The 17,326-nt window shown below is 50.3% G+C and overlaps 1 protein-coding gene across 5 annotated transcripts in view; it reads left to right on the forward strand.

Annotated features, from left to right (window-relative positions):
• The first annotated feature begins 8,651 nt into the window (after positions 1-8,651).
• Positions 8,652-17,326, forward strand: part of LOC144152626 (uncharacterized) — a 46,587-nt gene continuing 37,912 nt past the window's right edge. The window contains exons 1-7 of one of the 5 annotated variants that reach the window (XM_077684002.1): positions 8,652-8,703; positions 10,169-10,243; positions 11,129-11,203; positions 11,272-11,346; positions 11,417-11,494; positions 11,568-11,642; positions 11,814-11,848. In XM_077684002.1, coding sequence (XP_077540128.1) covers positions 8,682-8,703; positions 10,169-10,243; positions 11,129-11,203; positions 11,272-11,346; positions 11,417-11,494; positions 11,568-11,642; positions 11,814-11,848 — 435 coding nt within the window. In that variant the 5' untranslated portion in view covers positions 8,652-8,681. Of the gene's footprint in view, positions 8,704-8,729; positions 9,000-9,787; positions 10,049-10,168; positions 10,244-11,128; positions 11,204-11,271; positions 11,347-11,416; positions 11,495-11,567; positions 11,643-11,813; positions 11,849-17,326 lie in introns of those variants that run through there. The other 4 variants (XM_077683983.1, XM_077683992.1, XM_077683975.1 and 1 more) reach the window with 4 other exon arrangements.

The raw sequence follows: 17,326 nt of genomic DNA on the forward strand, positions 1-17,326 counted from the left end.
CTCATTTCCGACAATGCCACAGTGACCAGCTATACCGAAAGACAACCTCGCGACTATTAGTGACAACACGGGGGTAATTTCATGGCAACACGGTGTCACCAATGGCTAAAAAGGTCTCTGCGAGCTCCAACCGCGCAGATCACATAGTCAGGAATTTATACCCCCCCCTTTACACCCCCCCCCCAACACCTCCCCCCCAAAAAGAAGATTCCACAACCACGAGCACCCCGCCCAGGGATTTATACACACACCCCCAACAACGCTCCAACACCACCCAGGTGGATTTCGACACCCCCCCCCCCCAAAAAAAAAATAATAATAATAATAAACCCCTGCACATGGTCTCCTCCACGGTCACAATCAGTCATGGGTGTGCGCTATCGAGATGGTATAACCTGTCGAAGTGCGCAATCGAGGTAGTTTAACATGTCGCGCCCCGTTTTGTTAGTGTTTGGTTGATTCTCTTGCCAGACTCACGAGCGACTCGTGTTCACTTGCTTCTAAGACTCTCTGCGCACACTGCAAGATGCAGCTGATAAGAGATTCAGCCTTCCATGTACTCAATATTTTCTACTTTGTGACGGTCTTTGGCTTAGTGCCTGTGTGTTTGCTAATACTGGCATTTGTAATCTATAATGCGTGCAATGCTAGAATGCTAGTTTATATTCGTAAAGTAACTGCTAATTAAATTAAATTACAACCAAGGGAGAGAGGACTGGTAGGGGATGATAACCGCTGTATGGTAGTGTCACTTTCCAGGCCGCTTGGGGAGACTAACCCTCCTCGCCGCCTCTGGCCCCGCCACTGAAGAGACAGACAGACAGACAATTGAACTTTATTGAAGGTCCTGAGGAGCACCGCCGCCGATCAGAGCGGCAGCGCGGCGGGCCGCTCCCACGTGTGGAAGGTGAGGCCGAGCCTCACCGCCGCGTCGTGGGCCCTCTGGACGGCCCTTAGCTGGTGTAGTAGATCGGGGCTCTCCAAGTCGGAGCGCCACTCTTCCTCGGTTATGCGTTGAGGGCCCCGAAGTGAACGACACCGCCAGAGCATGGGATCTAAATTACTACGTTCGCCACAATCTGGGCAGTACGGTTCAAAAGTGTCCGTGTAGGAGCTGAGAACGGATAGTGGATAGACTAGGATAAGACTGGTCTGCAACATTCGGAGCATGGCTGCCTGCGGCCTGGAGAGTTTCTCGTGCGGACGAGGAAACGTTCGCCTGCCCAGCTTATAGTGCTGAATAACCTCGTTGAACCTGAATAAAGTGTCTCTGACGACCTCCCAACCAATCCCCGAGGAACCGCCTCCGTCCGACCCGGCGCGGTGGGTTATCTCGCGCGCGCGGGTGTGGGTGGCCTCGTTGAGGTTAGTTACACATGACAAGTGCGACCCTAGGTGAGCGGGAAACCAGGTGATGGTGTGTGAGGAAATGACCTTATTTCCTAGGATACGAGCGACCTCGGCCGAAACGGAACCATGATGCAAAGGCCCTAACCGCCGCGCGGGAATCGGTGTAGATTCGATGCCGGCTGTCGTCAAGTAAAGCAAGAGCCACCACGGCCTGCTCGACTCTAGCCGGGGTGGTGTTCCTGAAAGACGCATAATTGAGAACTGTGCCGCTGTGATCCACCATGACTGCCGAGAAGTTTGCCGATCGGCCGTACTGCACGGCGTCCACAAAGCACGCGGAGTGCGGGTCGTCGCGAACTTGTTTAAGTAGGGCCTTGCCTCTGGCCCTTCGCCTGCCCGCATGCATTGTGCTTCGGGTGCACGTTGCGGGGAAACGGGGAGGTAGTTATAGCGGCTCTCTGCTCCTTAGTAAGGCCAACCTTGCGCTCCTCCTCTAGGGATGGATTACAGCCCAAAACCGCCAGAATCTCCCTGCCAGCGGGCGAAGACGACAACCTGGCAGTCTGAGCCGTGTGCTGCGCTTCGACGATTTCTTCTAAAGTGTTGTGAACCCCGAGCTGCATGAGCCTCTCTGTGCTTGCATTCATCGGGATACCCAACACGCGCTTGATGCTTTTACAAATTAGTAAATTAAGCTTAGCCTTTTCGTGATTCTGCCAGCAGTGCATGGCGGCCACGTAAGTGATGTGGCTCATCAAGAATTCATGGAAGAGCCTCAAGAGATTGTCCTCTTTGATACCTCCTCGACTGTTCCAGACCCGAGTAATTAACCGTATCATGCTATCCGTCTTAGCGGAGATTTTGGCGATGGTTTGCCTGTTACATCCGTTCGACTCGATGAGCATACCGAGAACCCGAGTAACCTCAACTCTGGGAATGGGGTGTCCCTAGCTCGTGCGGAGCGCAAGGTTCACCACTGAAAGTGGGACCAAGTCCTTGGGCTTAACCCCTCTCCTACTAGATATGTACAATAGGAGCTCCGACTTGCTCGACGAGAGGCGAAGCCCCGTCCCAGCGAAGAAAGCCTCTGTGCAATCTAGCGCTTCCTGAAGTGCTTCCTCTACACCCTCAAAGCCTCCGACGCATCATACGGTAATATCGTCAGCGTAGAGTGTGTGGTTCATGCCCTTGACCTCCGAGAGTCTCTGAAACAATTTACATATGGCAATGTTGAACAGGAGCGGGCATACCACCGAACCCTTCGGTGACCCCCTCGGGCCCAGCTCGATGGGCTCTGACATGAGGTCCCCAATCTTTAGCGTGGCCTTTCTATGTCTAAGAAACTGAGCCGATAAACGCGTGAAAGTTCTGGCCAAGGTCCAGCTCCGAGATGGAATAGAGTGTGTGGGCGTGCGAGACGGTATCGAAGGCTTTCTCTAGATCTAAGCCTAGGATGGCTCTAACGTCCCTCGTGTCCCTACCGATGATCTGATACTTTATCAGCTTCATGGCGTCCTGAGTCGAAAGGGACGGTCCAAAGCCCATCATGCATTATACGGTGTTACGTATGGGCCCGCCGACGGGCTTTCTTTCAGCACTCCTCGGCTGTGCGGCGAAGCCACTACGTGCGCCTTCCAAACAAGGCCCACCGTGTCGGTGACTCATGTTTTCATGCCTGGACAAGCCTGGGTCTCCGTTTCAAACTTCGATGGCGTGCCGACGCAACAGGCCCAGACGTGCTTCAAGGACACAGAGGCCCCGCGATCGCAGCGGAGCCCTCCTCTCTCCCCTCTCTCGGTCTCAACGTGCGCCGAGGCTACCGACTGCTTACGAACTCTGTAAAGAGCGTTGTGTGTGTCTGTGACGCTCGTGGCGTGTGCACCAACCAAGGGAACGCTGTTTTGACCTTTGCCGCTTTTGGGTATAAATACGAGCCGCCCAAACGCTGTATCCATTCCTGTTTGAGCAGTGAATCATTGCTGTCACTCTGCTCGAGTCCTGTACTGTAACCTCGCCCGTCGGGGCATTGTTGTTTGGCTTCGGCTCACCTCTCGCTATGAAGTAAACAGTTACGCTGGCCTACGGCTTCTGGACTTCTCGACAGCTGCAACAGCGGCTGGCCGCTCTTCTCACCACGCTATTACACGTATGTCGGAGGCGACGGAGCTCGGCTCGGGTCGGCCCACCCGGTCGCAACAACGGAAAGAGACCACGGTCTTCGATGTGCTTGGAGATGCGGTTGTTAATAACATGTTCCGTCAGTTTGCCTATATATGCACGATGTGAGCGAGATCGGTCTGAGATTAGTCGTGTCTGGAGCGCGCCCCGGCTTCGGGATCAGGACGACCGACGCCAGCTTCCACGACTCCGGAACCGCGCTGCGTTCCCAGATGCGATTTATCTCAGACTCGTCATCCAAGCTGCGAAGAAGTCTGTTTGAAATTCCGTCCGGACCCGGAGCAGAACGCCCGTTGAGGGCCGCGAGGGCCTCCCTTACCTCGGGGACGCTAAAGGGCTCGTCCAAAGCGGCCATTGGAGGACCTTTGTAAGGCGGGTATAGTCCGCATCATCCGAAGTGTCTATAGGTAGGTATCTGTTGGCTAGCGACTCTAGTACTTCCGAATCGGAATTGGCGTTGCGGGCCGCGTGTAGTATCTTATCAGTAGCGCGCCTCTGATTAGACCGGGAATTGGATTCACTTAGCAACTGCTTGAGCAGGTTCCATTTTTCACCTGATCTCATCTGCCTGTCAACCGAGTTACAGACCTCGTCTTATTGCTGCTTGGAGAGCGTCGGACAGTGCAGATCTATTGTGCGATTTAGTTCCGCAATCTTTTTTCGGGGTTTGCGGTTCAGCCGCTGGCCCTTCCATCTATCGACGAGAACTCTTTTCGCATCCAAAAGGTGCGCCAATCGGCTGTCCATCCTATCCACATTTAGGTCGGTGACAACGGACTTGGTGGCGGACGCTACACCCTCCTTAAGCTGCGCTACCCATCTATCTAGGGATGTAGGGGTTTCGGTTTCCCTGTCTTCCCTGATTTTAGGAAAAAGATCCCAATCCGTCATCCTAAACTCCTTCGGTGGCCTCTTGCGTACCACTAACGACGTGGCCAGCACACAGTGATCGCTGCCCAAGTTCTCATTGAGATTGCACCACACAGCGGGCCCAACGTTCGCCACGAACGTAAGGTCCGGTGCGGTGTCCCTGGCGCACGAATTCCGCGTCCTATAGTTGGAAAGGACGGGTCCGTAATCAGGGTGAGACCGTAGTCGGACGCCTCCCGCCAGAGGTCCACCCCCTTGGCCGTAACGCGGTGGTATCCCTACGCTTGATGCGGAGCGTTGAAGTCTCCAGCAACTACAAGCGGAGATCCTGCCGCCTTGCTAACCGCTTTGTAAATGAGAGAAGTTAAACGCTGCCTCATGTCTCGCGGAGAGGTGTAAATGTGAAGTACGAAAAGGCTATCCCTGATCTGGCCACTCGGAATGATCTCGATTGGCGAGTGCTATACGTTTTACTGTGATCCATGAAGAGATTAATTGTGAACGGTGAAAGTGAACTTTTTCGAGACAGGAGTACAAATGCCTCTCTTACCTTCTCCGTATACTGTATAAGAATGAAATCCCAAAAGTGAGGCCGACTGAGCCAATGTCTCTTGGATAAAATGACGTGCGGTTTATTAGGATGGGATCTGACGGAGCCACAACAGTTGCACTGCCAAATGACTATGTCGCTATCGTGTACCGTCATGGTAGGGACCCTCGATTATCCTGTCGTGCGAAATGCTGCGCGCAGGCCGCCGTGACCGTGATTGTTACCGGTCGCCGTGCAGGGCCGCCATGACTCTAGAGCTATCTGTCGATGGAGATGCGTTTGGCGCGAAGGAACGAGGTAGGTTAGCCGTTATCCTCAGTGCCTCACATTAGATTCGACCGAATCGACTCTCGCGTTCAGGGCAGAGACCGCTTCGCTGAGGGCTTCGAGCGTGGTCCTCAATTCGGACTGGAATTCTCTTAACTAGGCTCTAAGCTCGTCGAAACCCTCGTCTCGTATATGTTTAGACCTCTTTTCGGCGGGTTTCCCGATAACGGGCGCCTGGGTTTCCACTGGCGTTGCCACCTTCTCGGTTTCGGGTGGTAAAGGCCGTTGAGTCGGTAGGGCCTTTTCAGCCGTTTTCATCTCGGCTATTTCAGCCTTCAGCTGCTCGAAAGCGTTCTCGCGTTCTAGCTGTACAATCCTAGCCGCGCTATGCTCTGGCGGTGTTGACGAAACCCCCATTACCCTTGGTGTGAGTTCCTTCACTCGATCGACCCACGTGGTCTGCCCAGCCTCGGGTGGCTCCTGGATGCGCACGGCTGGTGGCCCCTTGGAGCGGGAACGTCTTCTGGATCGCGAACGTTCCGTGGAACGGGAGTGTCCGCTTTTGGAGCAAGAACGTGGCGCTTCGAAGCGTCCCCTCGAGGGTGACCTGCTCCAGTCACGCTTTCTGTCTGGCGACACAGGTGGCTTGGCTTGCTGGCGCTGCCTTCTTCTTCTGCGACCGACGTACGGCAGTTGAAACCGCTGCTTACACTGCTTGTCCGCCGTGGGACCAGGGCCCCCACATAGGGCGCATTTTGGCGTACAAACGCGGTCTTCGGGCGCGGATGCAATGCCACACCCCCTGCAGATCGTCTTTTCGGGCGTCGGGAAAACGTCGGCCCGGTGCCCCAACCTGCCGCAGGCGTAGCAAACGTCCGTTTGTCTGAGGTAGAGCGTGCAGCGAAGCATGCTTTGTCCACCCATGACGTAATTTGGTACCTTTAGGCCACCAAAGAGGACGACGATCGTAGTGGTGTTTTTGATACGCTTGACCTCCAGCGCCCTGGGATTCTTAGGCTGCACAATCATGTCTTTGAACTGTGCTGCGTCGAATTCAAGGTCGACGCCACTGACGACCCCCTTGCACGTGTTGTCCGGCGCTGCCAAGTAGGAGCTGACCTCGTACTTTGCCACTCCAACCGTGATTGACTCTACTCCTGAGTATGCCCGTGCCTTCTTCTGCGTCGGCGTGCTCACGACAAAAATGTTTTGCATGACGTTGGAACAGACGATATCGTCGGCGATCTCGGCAGGAGCGAGCTGCGCCGCTAACGCGACAGCTTGGGCCACCTTGATTTGACTCACGTTCTTGACGTTTAGGTATCCCCTGGGCCTAACGATGATTCTGTCGTGCTCCCTCGGCAGGTGGGGGAGCCTCGACGCTGCGACGATACGCTTGACTTCGGCGGGAGTGCGGGCCCCGCCAGTGCCGCCACCACGTTGTGCTGAGCTTGTCTTCGCGCCCGGCGCGGGCGACCCTTGCATCTTGCGCTTTCAAAACGCCGTTTTCCACCCGGACTCCAGGCACTGTTCGGGGGTGATATCCTCCTCCTCCATGGTCACTTGCATGGACATCTTGAGAATAACAGACACACTAGCGCGGGGAGACGCTCCCACGCCGTGCCTTCGGCGGAAAAGTAGGCCTAGCCGGTTAGGCCTAGCGGCCCAGTGGCATGGTCCGGTAGAAAAGTCTTGAAAAATCCACTAAGGAACCACTCACCGACGAATATTTGGTATCGGCATGATGCTTGTGACCTTCCCCATGAGATGTCTTCGATATCAGCAACTGGCAGTACAATTTTCGGACCGAAATCATTCAAAGAAGCAGGAGCCGATGTTTGCTCGTTCGTACCAGTCGGCGCCCCCTGGCGGCCTCCCAACTGAAGAGAACTCTCAACAATAATCAGGCTTCAGCTAACCCGCTTTTTTTCCTTTCAAGTTACGGTAGCATACCGAGCCCCGTGTGTCGCTTTTAGTGCGCAGCACTTTGGCGCCCGCGATAGTTTGACGGCGGCGTTGGCTTCGTTACCGAGCGAACGAAGGCAGAACCGAAGACAGAAAGAAACGGGAGGAGAAAAGTTCGGCCAAAGTGTGAGGGGAGTGCGGTATGCCGAGGCTGTTCAAAACGCTTCTCGGAGGCGACGCGTGGCGAAAGTGTGAGGGGGAGGCAGTGAGACATGCTGGGCGGTGTCGATGAGCTGCGAAATGATGCTATAGCAGCGCGTGCCGTCGTGAGCTTTACGATCGTTCACTTCCTGAGACGCAGTTCGCGGTCCCTTTCCGAAATGCAGATTGCGATCACTTCCTGATACGCAGTTCGCGCCGCCGACGCAGAGGCTTACCATTGCTGACATTTGCGTGGGAGGTTCAAACATGATTTACAGCATGCTCGGCGGCGGCGACCCACTGCGAGATAACGACAGAGTAGCCCGCGCAGCCGTGCGTTCGCTCATCACGCGATCACTTCCTGAGACGCAGCAGCTGTGCGCCGTGACCGAGAAGACTTCAGTTCGCGCTGCGCACAAATTTCTCATTAGGGAGTATCATCAGCCATTATTTTTTGTTTTGTTTTTCTACTGATTTCTTTATGCCAATGTTTCACTCGTTTCTTTGAGACTCCTGTACGTGAGAATGTGGTCGCACGTTATTTTTTTAGCAACTGGTGGCACGTGTACGTAAATAAGATAAACACATTCACATGCGAAACATTCTATATACGATTTGGTTCTTCAACTATTCCATTGACATTTGACTAGTTATCAATTCGAGTTTATTCAGACGTCTAGTCCTTTCGCTTGGTTGCGTACAAAAGACGGCGCCTCACAGTAACAGCGCTCTTTTGCCTGACCCCCGACGTCCCTTCACTGCGTTGACCCGCCGCGGTAGCTCAGTGGCTAAGGTGTTGTGCTGCTGAGCACAAGGTCACGGGTTGAATTCCCGGCCGCGGCGGCCGCTTTTCTGATGGAGGCGAAAAGCAAAAACGCCCGTGTGTGCGAGATTTCGGCGCACGTTAAAGATCCCCAGGTGGTCAAAATTAATCCGGAGCCCTCCACTACGGCGCGCCTCATCGCCTACGTTGCGTCGGCGCGTTAAACCCTACAATCAATCAATCAATCAATCAATCAATCAATCAATCAATCAATCAATCAATCAATCAATCAATCAATCAATCAATCAATAAACCAATCAATCAGCCAATAAACCAATCAACCAATCAATCAATCAATAAATCAATCAATATTTCACTGCGTTGAATGCTTTACTCCTGTTCATATCTCCCGCCAAAGCGCGACGTTTGCCTGAATAAACTAGAATAAAGCTATGTGAGGCATAAAAATTTTTTTTCAAGTTAATAAGGATTTTAAGTTGTAGAATAGATTTAGTACAAGTAGAAATTTTTCTAACGCATTTGGAGGGAATTAGCGGGATTGCGGCTTGCCAGGCTGGCAGCCTTGTTCTGCACATCATGGCGTCGTCAAGCAATGGAGGTAAATTTGTACTGTTCCATCCTTGTAATTTAATGTGTATCCTGACCTTTTTAAACCAACGCGCGTTTTTAGTAGCTGCAGCTGCTTAGTGACAACTTTAATTTTTAGTATTCTCGCAAATTTTTGTTAGGCCAGTGCACGACAGGTGTGGCTGTCAGAACGCATTAGAGCTGTTCGGATCGTAACCACCGTAACTCTATCCCTTCGCCAGACCGAAATGCGGAGCTCGACTTGTAAATGTGTGCAACGTTGTTCATATTTGAAACTTAGTAATTGTTTGCACCGTTTTTCACAGTGTAAGCCACCATTTTTCACATTGTAAATGTAAATGTTTATTGGGCCAGTGCACGATAGGTGTCTTGCTGATAGAACGCAGTACAGTGCGCGTCAAGCTTCTCTAGGTCATGCGAGTGCGCGGCTTGGGAGCGTGCTGGCGACATCTGCTGATAGCGGCTGGGTTGAAGGTAGCTTGCCATTGCGCGTGCGCCGATCTCGGACAGGGTCAGGCCGGTCATCGTTTCGCATGTGCCGCTCGAATTTGCAGACGCTACCACCACCCTCGAGGGGCGCTTGTCTTTCACAGTGGCAGCCTGGAGCGTTGACAGGCCATATAGACGCGTCGTTCGACGCGGTGCAATAACCCAGCAGGCTGTTACGCAATACTACAAAACGACCTCCGCTAATCTTCTGAATCTAACGTTTAGCAAACGAAAAGCACGCAACAAGAACGCACTGCAGCGCTTTCCGTCGAAACTTTTGTGCGACTAAGTAACGGCTGCACTGATAATGCGTCACGTCAAATAATGCGCTTACCCCGTGTCACCGCCTACGATTGGCACTGCAGAATAAAAGCGCTCCTTGCGGTGCGTGGCGTCTCTAAGTTTGAGAAGCCCATGCTATAAGACGACCTACCCGAGCCTGTCCGAGATATACCCACGCGCAATGCCAAGCTATCTCCAACCCAGCCACTATCAGCTGATGTCGCCAGCATGCTCGGAAGCTGTGCGCTCGCTTGCCCTACACAAGCCTGACGCGCACTGTACAGCTGTGCAAATCATAACTCTAACCCGTCCCCAGACGGGAGCTCGTCTTGTAAATGTGTGCAGCATTGTTCATGTTGGAAGCTTTGTGCCGTTTTTCACATTGTAAATGTTTGTTGGGCCAGTGCACGGTAGGCGTCTAGCTGACAGAACGCAGTAGAGCTGTTTGAAGCGTAACTCTATCCCTTCACGAGACCGAAATGCGGAGCTCGAGTTATAGATGTATGCAACGTTGTTCACATTGAAAGCAGCAGTAGAGGGACGTCCCCCTTCCCCTTTTCCCGATTTTTTTCCCCAGGCTGCATGTAAGTGAGTGCTCGTGTTCCTTTTTGACAGATCTTATCCCTTATAACCCATAACTCTCCCTGGAAAAAAAATTCTGGCTATGGCCCTGCCGCAGTATATTCTAATCTGTGTATTTCTAGGCCACTCTGACCAGACTCTGCTAAGCGAAGAAAAGCTCGATGGATGGCAGCCGCCTGAGCCGTTGCCTGGACCTGGTGAGTAACCTGCACTGTCGCGCTCAATTTGATTCGCAGCACGCGAGCCCACGAGCGGCGGCCGGAGCTTCTCTCGCACGGACGTGGCACCGCGAAGCGAGAAACTCGAGAACTAGAAAGGGGGTCAGCTTTTCCAATAATCGCCAGCATCCCCCGTGTATTCTGCATTTGACCTAACGAATGTGCAACGCTCGTATGCACCCAATGTAGTTCAATTGCGCGCAGCTTTGTGCAGTGGCTCAGGAAATTGAAGCATAGTAGTTTTTCTTGCTATTATTGCTTAAGAACTGTAGATCGGCTGTCATATGTTTTCATTGCTTGAAGTCGCTACTTGCGCCTGTTTCAAATTGTTGCGATGACCCAGTGCTCGGTTTTGGTGGTATAGGTCGCTTCCAGCAATGAAAATGATCATCAGTTTAATAAAACTTGCTGTTGGGCAAGTTGGCTCGTCATTCTTTGAAAAAGAGAGTGCTGAAACTGGGCACATGACACACAGAATAGACAGGACGGTAACTCAACCTGTCTATTCTTCATCTCTCTTGTGTTTATTTGTGACACTCTTTTTTCAAACAGTCATCAGTTGTTTATGCCATAGTAGCGGAAAAACCACCACGCATCACAATTTTCAAACCACAGCATAACGCTGCTGAACTGAATTACATCGGACTCATTAGAGCAGGTCAGAGGGTGTAGAACCCACAGGTGGTGCTGATGATCATCAGTAGAGCTCAACCCCCATTCTTGTTAGTTCTCGAGTACCCTGCTGCGTGGTTCCAAAGCCATCAAGGGAGGGGCTCTGGCCACTGCTCGCATGTTGCGAGTGAAATTGAGCATGACAGTACCTGCCCTCTTCATGTTAGTAGATTCTGACTAGTCAATTTTTAGGTGACCCTGACCGTAATCTGCTCAGGGAAGTAGGGCTCAATGGACAGCATTTGCCCGAGCCGGTGCCTGGGCCAAGTGAGTACTGTGTATCTGCCCACTTCACACTGAAAACTGCAATAGATCCTGACGACCGCCTTTTGTAGGTGGCTCGAGCCGTACTCTGGTGAGCGAAGAAAAGCTTGATGGATGGAAATCACCTGAGCCCTTGCTTGGAGCGAGTGAGTAATATGTATCTGCCTGCTTCTTCACGTTGGACACAGCAGTAGATTGTGACCAGTCCATTTCTAGGTGGTGGCTTCGGGCTTGCTCTGCTGAGTGAAGAGAATCTCGATGGACGACAGCTACCCGAGCCGTCCCCTGATCCGAGTGAGTACTGCGCATCTTTCTTCCTTTTCACGTTGGAAACAGCAGTAGGTTCTGACCAGTCTGCCCTTTTTAGATGACCCCAGCTGGATTCTGTGTAGTGAGGAAAAACTCGATGGGCGGAAGTCACCTGACCTGTGGCCTGAACCCAGTGAGTACTGTTCATCTGATGCTGATGGGCAAGAAATTCTAGCACGAATACAAGCTGCCCTCATTAGGCCCCTAAGCAGAAATATTTGCATGGTAAGCACTAGTGTGTCTACTGGACAATAGTAATTTGCATGAGACTCATTCAGTCTGTGATTTCATCTGTTTCTTTCAGTTCCTGGACTCTCGCAATATGCTGGACTTTTTTCGGTAAGCATTTGGAAAATATTGTTGTAAGCTGACAAAATGCACTCCACACAGTCTTTCTCTGGGTGTTGTGCTATTCCAACCAGCCTTTCAAACTTGAAAGACCTTGTTGCGGACAGTGTTGTACGGAACGGCGTTACAAGGAACGGCGTTCCTGGAACTAGTTCCTTTTTGGAGGAACGGAGGAACGCCACCGTTCCATTAAGGGTCGGTGGAACTGTAACAGTAACTCGTTACGTTTTTGAAGGAACGGCAGGAACGGCGTTCCTGCCGTTACATCGCTAGGATTTGGCTGTTTTTGATGCCAAGGCTCGAGTACAAAAATCCACAAAGCGCTACTGCGTTTCTCTTCCTATAAGATGGTCAGTTTGCCCGCCCTTCAGCCGTACATGCTTCCTCGAAGGTCAAAGGCAGAACAATAACCACGCAGCAGGCCGCAGCTTGTGCTTGCTTTCATGCTCGTTGCTTACGCCGCGTTCGACTGGTGAATAGCATAGCCGCGAGAATGCTTTTCACCCTTCATCATTTGTCTGGGGAGGGCAGAATGCGCGTCTGGCCGATAGAATTGTTCCCTGGCGGGGAAAGAATAGAGAGTTTTAGCAGTCCGTCCGTTCTGTGGTATACGTTGTTACTGGGTTGACCGGGACCCGGCTGGGCACTTGGGCATTCGTCACGGTAGGGGGATTAGTTCCGCGGGCCTGCCTTCGCCATGTCCGTGCCTCCGCACCCTTCCTACTCGCTCTTCCGTGCGCTCAGGAGCAGACCGGTCCAGGTCAACCCGACAACGTAGCCAACGAAAAGGACGGACTGCTAAACGGGATCCGGACATTTCGGTGTCGGACATTTCGGTCCACGACATTTCTGTGCACGGACATATTGGTGCACGACGTCTTGGCCCGGACATTTTGAGTGGGGGGATATGTCCCAGGCATTCTTTGAACATTTTAGCATTTTACGTTCTGGACTTGTGCTTGCGCCGCCGTTCGTGCAAACGAACGCTAAACCCTGGCGGAGCATTGCCACGTGAAACCCAATTTCTGTAGCAGATGGTAAAAATTAACGTTGTTAATTTGGGTTCCTTCAACCAGTTTTTGTTATTTTAACATTCATGTGAACAACCCTAATACTTTAAGTGTTGCCAAAGCGCTTTCCTTTCACTTCACCAAACGGTGCAAGACGCTGCTGCTTTTAGTCTATCCCCCCCCCCCTTCCCCCCCCAAGCAAAAATTCCGCGGAAAAACAACAACAGAAAAACGAGGTCGATTAAGCGCGTGTGCATTTCGTTTTAATTATTCTCTCAATCAATTTCGCCTTCGTTGCATTCAATGACAGTTCTACTTAAAACTAACAAACCAACGATCGCACTTACGGTGGCGTTACTTAGGGGAGGGGAAAGCTGAGCCCCGCCGGCAATCATCCCCCTGAGTAGAGAGAGAGGGGTGTCACTTGTGCTTCATTGCGTCGACTGGACTTCTAAAACTTGAAGACGACTGTTGCCGCTCTTGCCACACTAGCCTATTAATTTTTTTTTTTGCTCCTTATAATGGCAGGAAGCGACGTATACCTGTGGTGTCCATGATATGCGCGACTTGATGAGTCAATTCCCAAGGGGGCGACTGAAGGCGCAGAAAGAGCGATTGCTGGAGTGGGGGCGCCGTTGATATGACCGCGACGCGCGGAAGGGCGTAGCCAGCAAACGATAGTGGCCATTGTGTTCTGTGCGGCTTTTTGGGTGGCTTTTTTTTGCACATTATACAGGTTTCGTGCGCTCCTGGTGAATGTAAAGCTTTTTCCTGTATCACTGTGGTGAGGTTTCGGGGACCGTGAACTCTTGTAAGATTTTCAGTCGAAACCGAAAATAATATGACTGAAAAAGAACTCTGGTCAAGATTCGAGCGTGCAGGCCTGGAGGGGGGGTGGGGGAGGAGGGTGCGCTAGGACAAAGAATTAAAATGTAGGGAATGTAGGCATGTAAACATAAAACCTAGGTTGGTTTTCCCGAACAGAATGGGGGCAATTTGTATGCACAACCCGTACGCGCTTAATCAACATGTAGGACATTAGAAGCTGCGGCTGTTTTCAAAAAGACACGTTCTTCCTCCCGGACAATATCCTAGACCAGTGTTCGCGAATTCATTTTAGCAAGGTAGCCCAACCTACGTAATACTCTTCATAAGGTTTTCTTCATTCTGGGGGGCTAGCTAATGTTTGTTACTTTTTGGATATTGAGAGTCTGCATGTAATTTATGTAATTTGAGGGTGTATAATTAAAAAAAAAATACAAAAGAGGCGGTAGACCATCGGAAACATGGGTAATTTTCTCAGCTAAAAAAGAGCGAATATAAATTAACAACCTGTCATAAATGAAAAAAAAAACGTGTGCGAAAGAATTGAATCGACTGCATAACAGGTGTCCCCAGGATGAGGTATTAAACAAAATATATAAATGTAGAATTTCTAAAAAATACCTGGCAAAGATCGAACATGGCATCAATCAAGAAAATAAATTCACTGCTCCAGATTGTTGTCCATAACCCACGTTAAGCGGAAATATAAATATTACGGCTGTCGCAAACAGGCAAGCACCGGATAATTTGTTCCCCGAAATGTCCGTACACCGAAATGTCCGTACACCGAAATGTGCTTGCACCGAAACGCCCGTACACCGATATGTCCGTACACTGATATGTCCGTACACCGAAATTTACGTACATCGAAATTTCCGCACCGAAATATCGTGCACCGAAATGTCCTCGAGCCTTCTGGAGTTTGTCCGGTGCTCCCTGAAAAAATTCGCCTATAGGAGCGTTTCTTTTGATTATCTTTATCTCCAGATAATCTGCTGCCGGGGGTGTTAATATTCGTATAATATACGTAGTTCGATGTGAGTTTTAAATGTCTCACTTAATTTCGACCCAGGATTATCCGACACTATATTTTAATTTAAAAACCTAATTGTAACGTTAATGTAACGACACGTTTCAATTTTCGAAGTGGAACTGGAACGCGTTCCTTTCGCAATAAAGGAACTTGTAACGGGAACTCGTTTCAAAATTGGCAAGGAACGAGGAACGAGCTTTCGTTCCTATTTTGGAGGAACGTGTACAACACTGGTTGCGGAGCATGGTAGTGGTTCATGATTGAGAGCTAAAGCTGAAGCACAAACACAAGACGGGCACAGTCGGGGAAGATTGGAAAAGCGCTTATCCCGCGTTCTTCTCTTGCGCTCATCTGATATTTTTGCTTCACCTTTGGCCTTTTTAAACTGCACCTTAAAGCCTGATAGACCAGCTGTCATGGGCGGGAATTGTGTTTTCACTGATTAAGATTTAGTGGCGTGATGGTGTTGACGTAAAAGTGCTATTTTGATGCTAGCATGGGAACACACAGCATCATGTTGATGCAAACAGAGGAACAGTGGACTGACGGACCACACGGGATGGGTGTAGTGTGAAAATTTTTGTATGCTGGAAATGGGAGACACATTCAGTGCTCACGCACAAAGCTGCTCTGAGGCATTACAAGATTGCACTGTCAGTGCACGATACCGAACTGTCTCATGTTCATGATCAAAGGTATTAGTATAGTGCAAATGGCAACGCACTCTTTTAGGATGCTGAAGTGCTGGGCTGTCGACAGCACAGCTATTGAGAGTGCACCTCTGGCACCCGGTTTCAGATGGCATGCATAGGGTCCCTCACTTTTTGCGGTGAAACATTTCAAATTCTGCGATTCTAGATAGGGGAATCTGCAAAATTCCGCTACAACATTCAAACGGCATAAGGTACATGTAACAGTTCATTTATTAGACACTTCAGACTCCTAACATGCTAGATTTTATTTACAACTGAACGAAGCTGTTGTGGCTGAGCATTTGGTGATGCTTTGTGCTTTCTTCACCAAGAGAACGGTACTTGTGAGGCACGATGTCACCATAGCGACTGAATGACTTTTCTGTGTCAACAGAGTTGATTGGCACCGCTAGGTATTTAAGGGCAATGGAAGAAAGTGTTGGAGTCAGGTGTTCCATCCCAGCCCAGAAAGCCAGGACATAAAAATCTTCACTTGACTTTTCTTGTTTAGAAAGAAATTGTGCCACTAGAAATTTTGCCACTAGTCACTAGACTTGAGGTCTTGGGCAGACTTCAGGACACTTGCCATTCAGCAGCTAGGGCTATAAATCCAGGAACGGCCCCAAACTCTGATCTCTTCTCTGAGAGACACCCAACTTGCTGGGGATCCAAGCACCTCACACTCTTGAAGAACTTCCAAGTGTCAAGAGTTCTCCAAGTATACTAGCACCTTGCTAGCCGCTTTCCTCATTGCATCCTTCATTTGTTTGCAATCTGACCGGCCTTGTCGTGTGCGATGTTCTCTTTCTGTGGCTATGGCTACGCCCCTTGATTCAGGTGGAGGCTGCACCACCTAGCCACTTTTATTATTTGATAAGGTAGGAATACGCAGATGCAAATTTAAAGTTTCAACAGTAAAAACGTTGCAGACAATTAATAGAAACTATTTTGCTATTGCTAACAGAAAACACCACTTTTCCGCCACATTTCACCGAATATATCGTTTTGGGGACGTAGCGCCACACTTTTAACGGTTTTTTTGGAATTCCGCGGAAAAACTTCAATTCCACGATTTTTTGCGAAATTGCGGAATCGCGGAAAGCTAGGGGCTCTAGGCATGCATCTGAACATTTGTGGCCACACCAGTGTGACTAGTGAATCCTAGTGGTTGACATAGAGCTAATTTTCTTGATCCACAATGGATCATCCATGCTTCACTGATCATCAGAGATAAACAGGCTCTGCAGCAGAATGTTCAGTCTTTCTCTCGTAAGCAACCTGAGGTTTGATTTGGATTCGGTAGCCGCCCAAGATTTACATGGTTGGTACATCGTTTCAACAGCACACAAACGGGTGAAGGAGAGTCAAAAGGAGAAAGCATGGGCCCTGTTGTCGTCTGTGCACTGTTTTCACAAGCTCTAAATTGCACATCAATCAGCCCAACAGCACTTGGTCCTGCTGTCCCTCCGCCATCCCAACTGTGCATTGTTTACACAAGTGTGAAATCCAGATTGACAGGCAGTATGTGCCATTTGTCCTTTCTTGCTTTGGTGGCTGCTTTCACAGCAGCACTCCTAGTGGTGAAAGCAGCTTCTGGTGCTGATCTGTGCTGTGGAACAAAAGTGGAGATTACTTGTCTTGCCCACACTCGTGCCAGCTTTTCCAAATTTTCGGCAGTGTGTGAATTCGTATCTGCATTATGATTCTCCGTCTTGCCTGAAATCTTACAAAATATAATGTCATGAAAAATTGTATCATGCAGTAGAATTTCAATAGTGTGATCTGAGTTTATACGAATTTCTGGAAAATATGAACTGAAAACATTTCCTGCCACAATTGCATTGCGCACAATAGGTTAAATCTTCAGTGTTATGAGTGCATCCTCGCACCACCAAGGATACAAATCTAA

This window comes from Haemaphysalis longicornis, unplaced genomic scaffold, assembly GCF_048455015.1.
Source record: "Haemaphysalis longicornis isolate Haplotype H1 unplaced genomic scaffold, Haemaphysalis longicornis Haplotype H1 scaffold_1, whole genome shotgun sequence".
NCBI lineage: Eukaryota > Metazoa > Arthropoda > Arachnida > Ixodida > Ixodidae > Haemaphysalis > Haemaphysalis longicornis.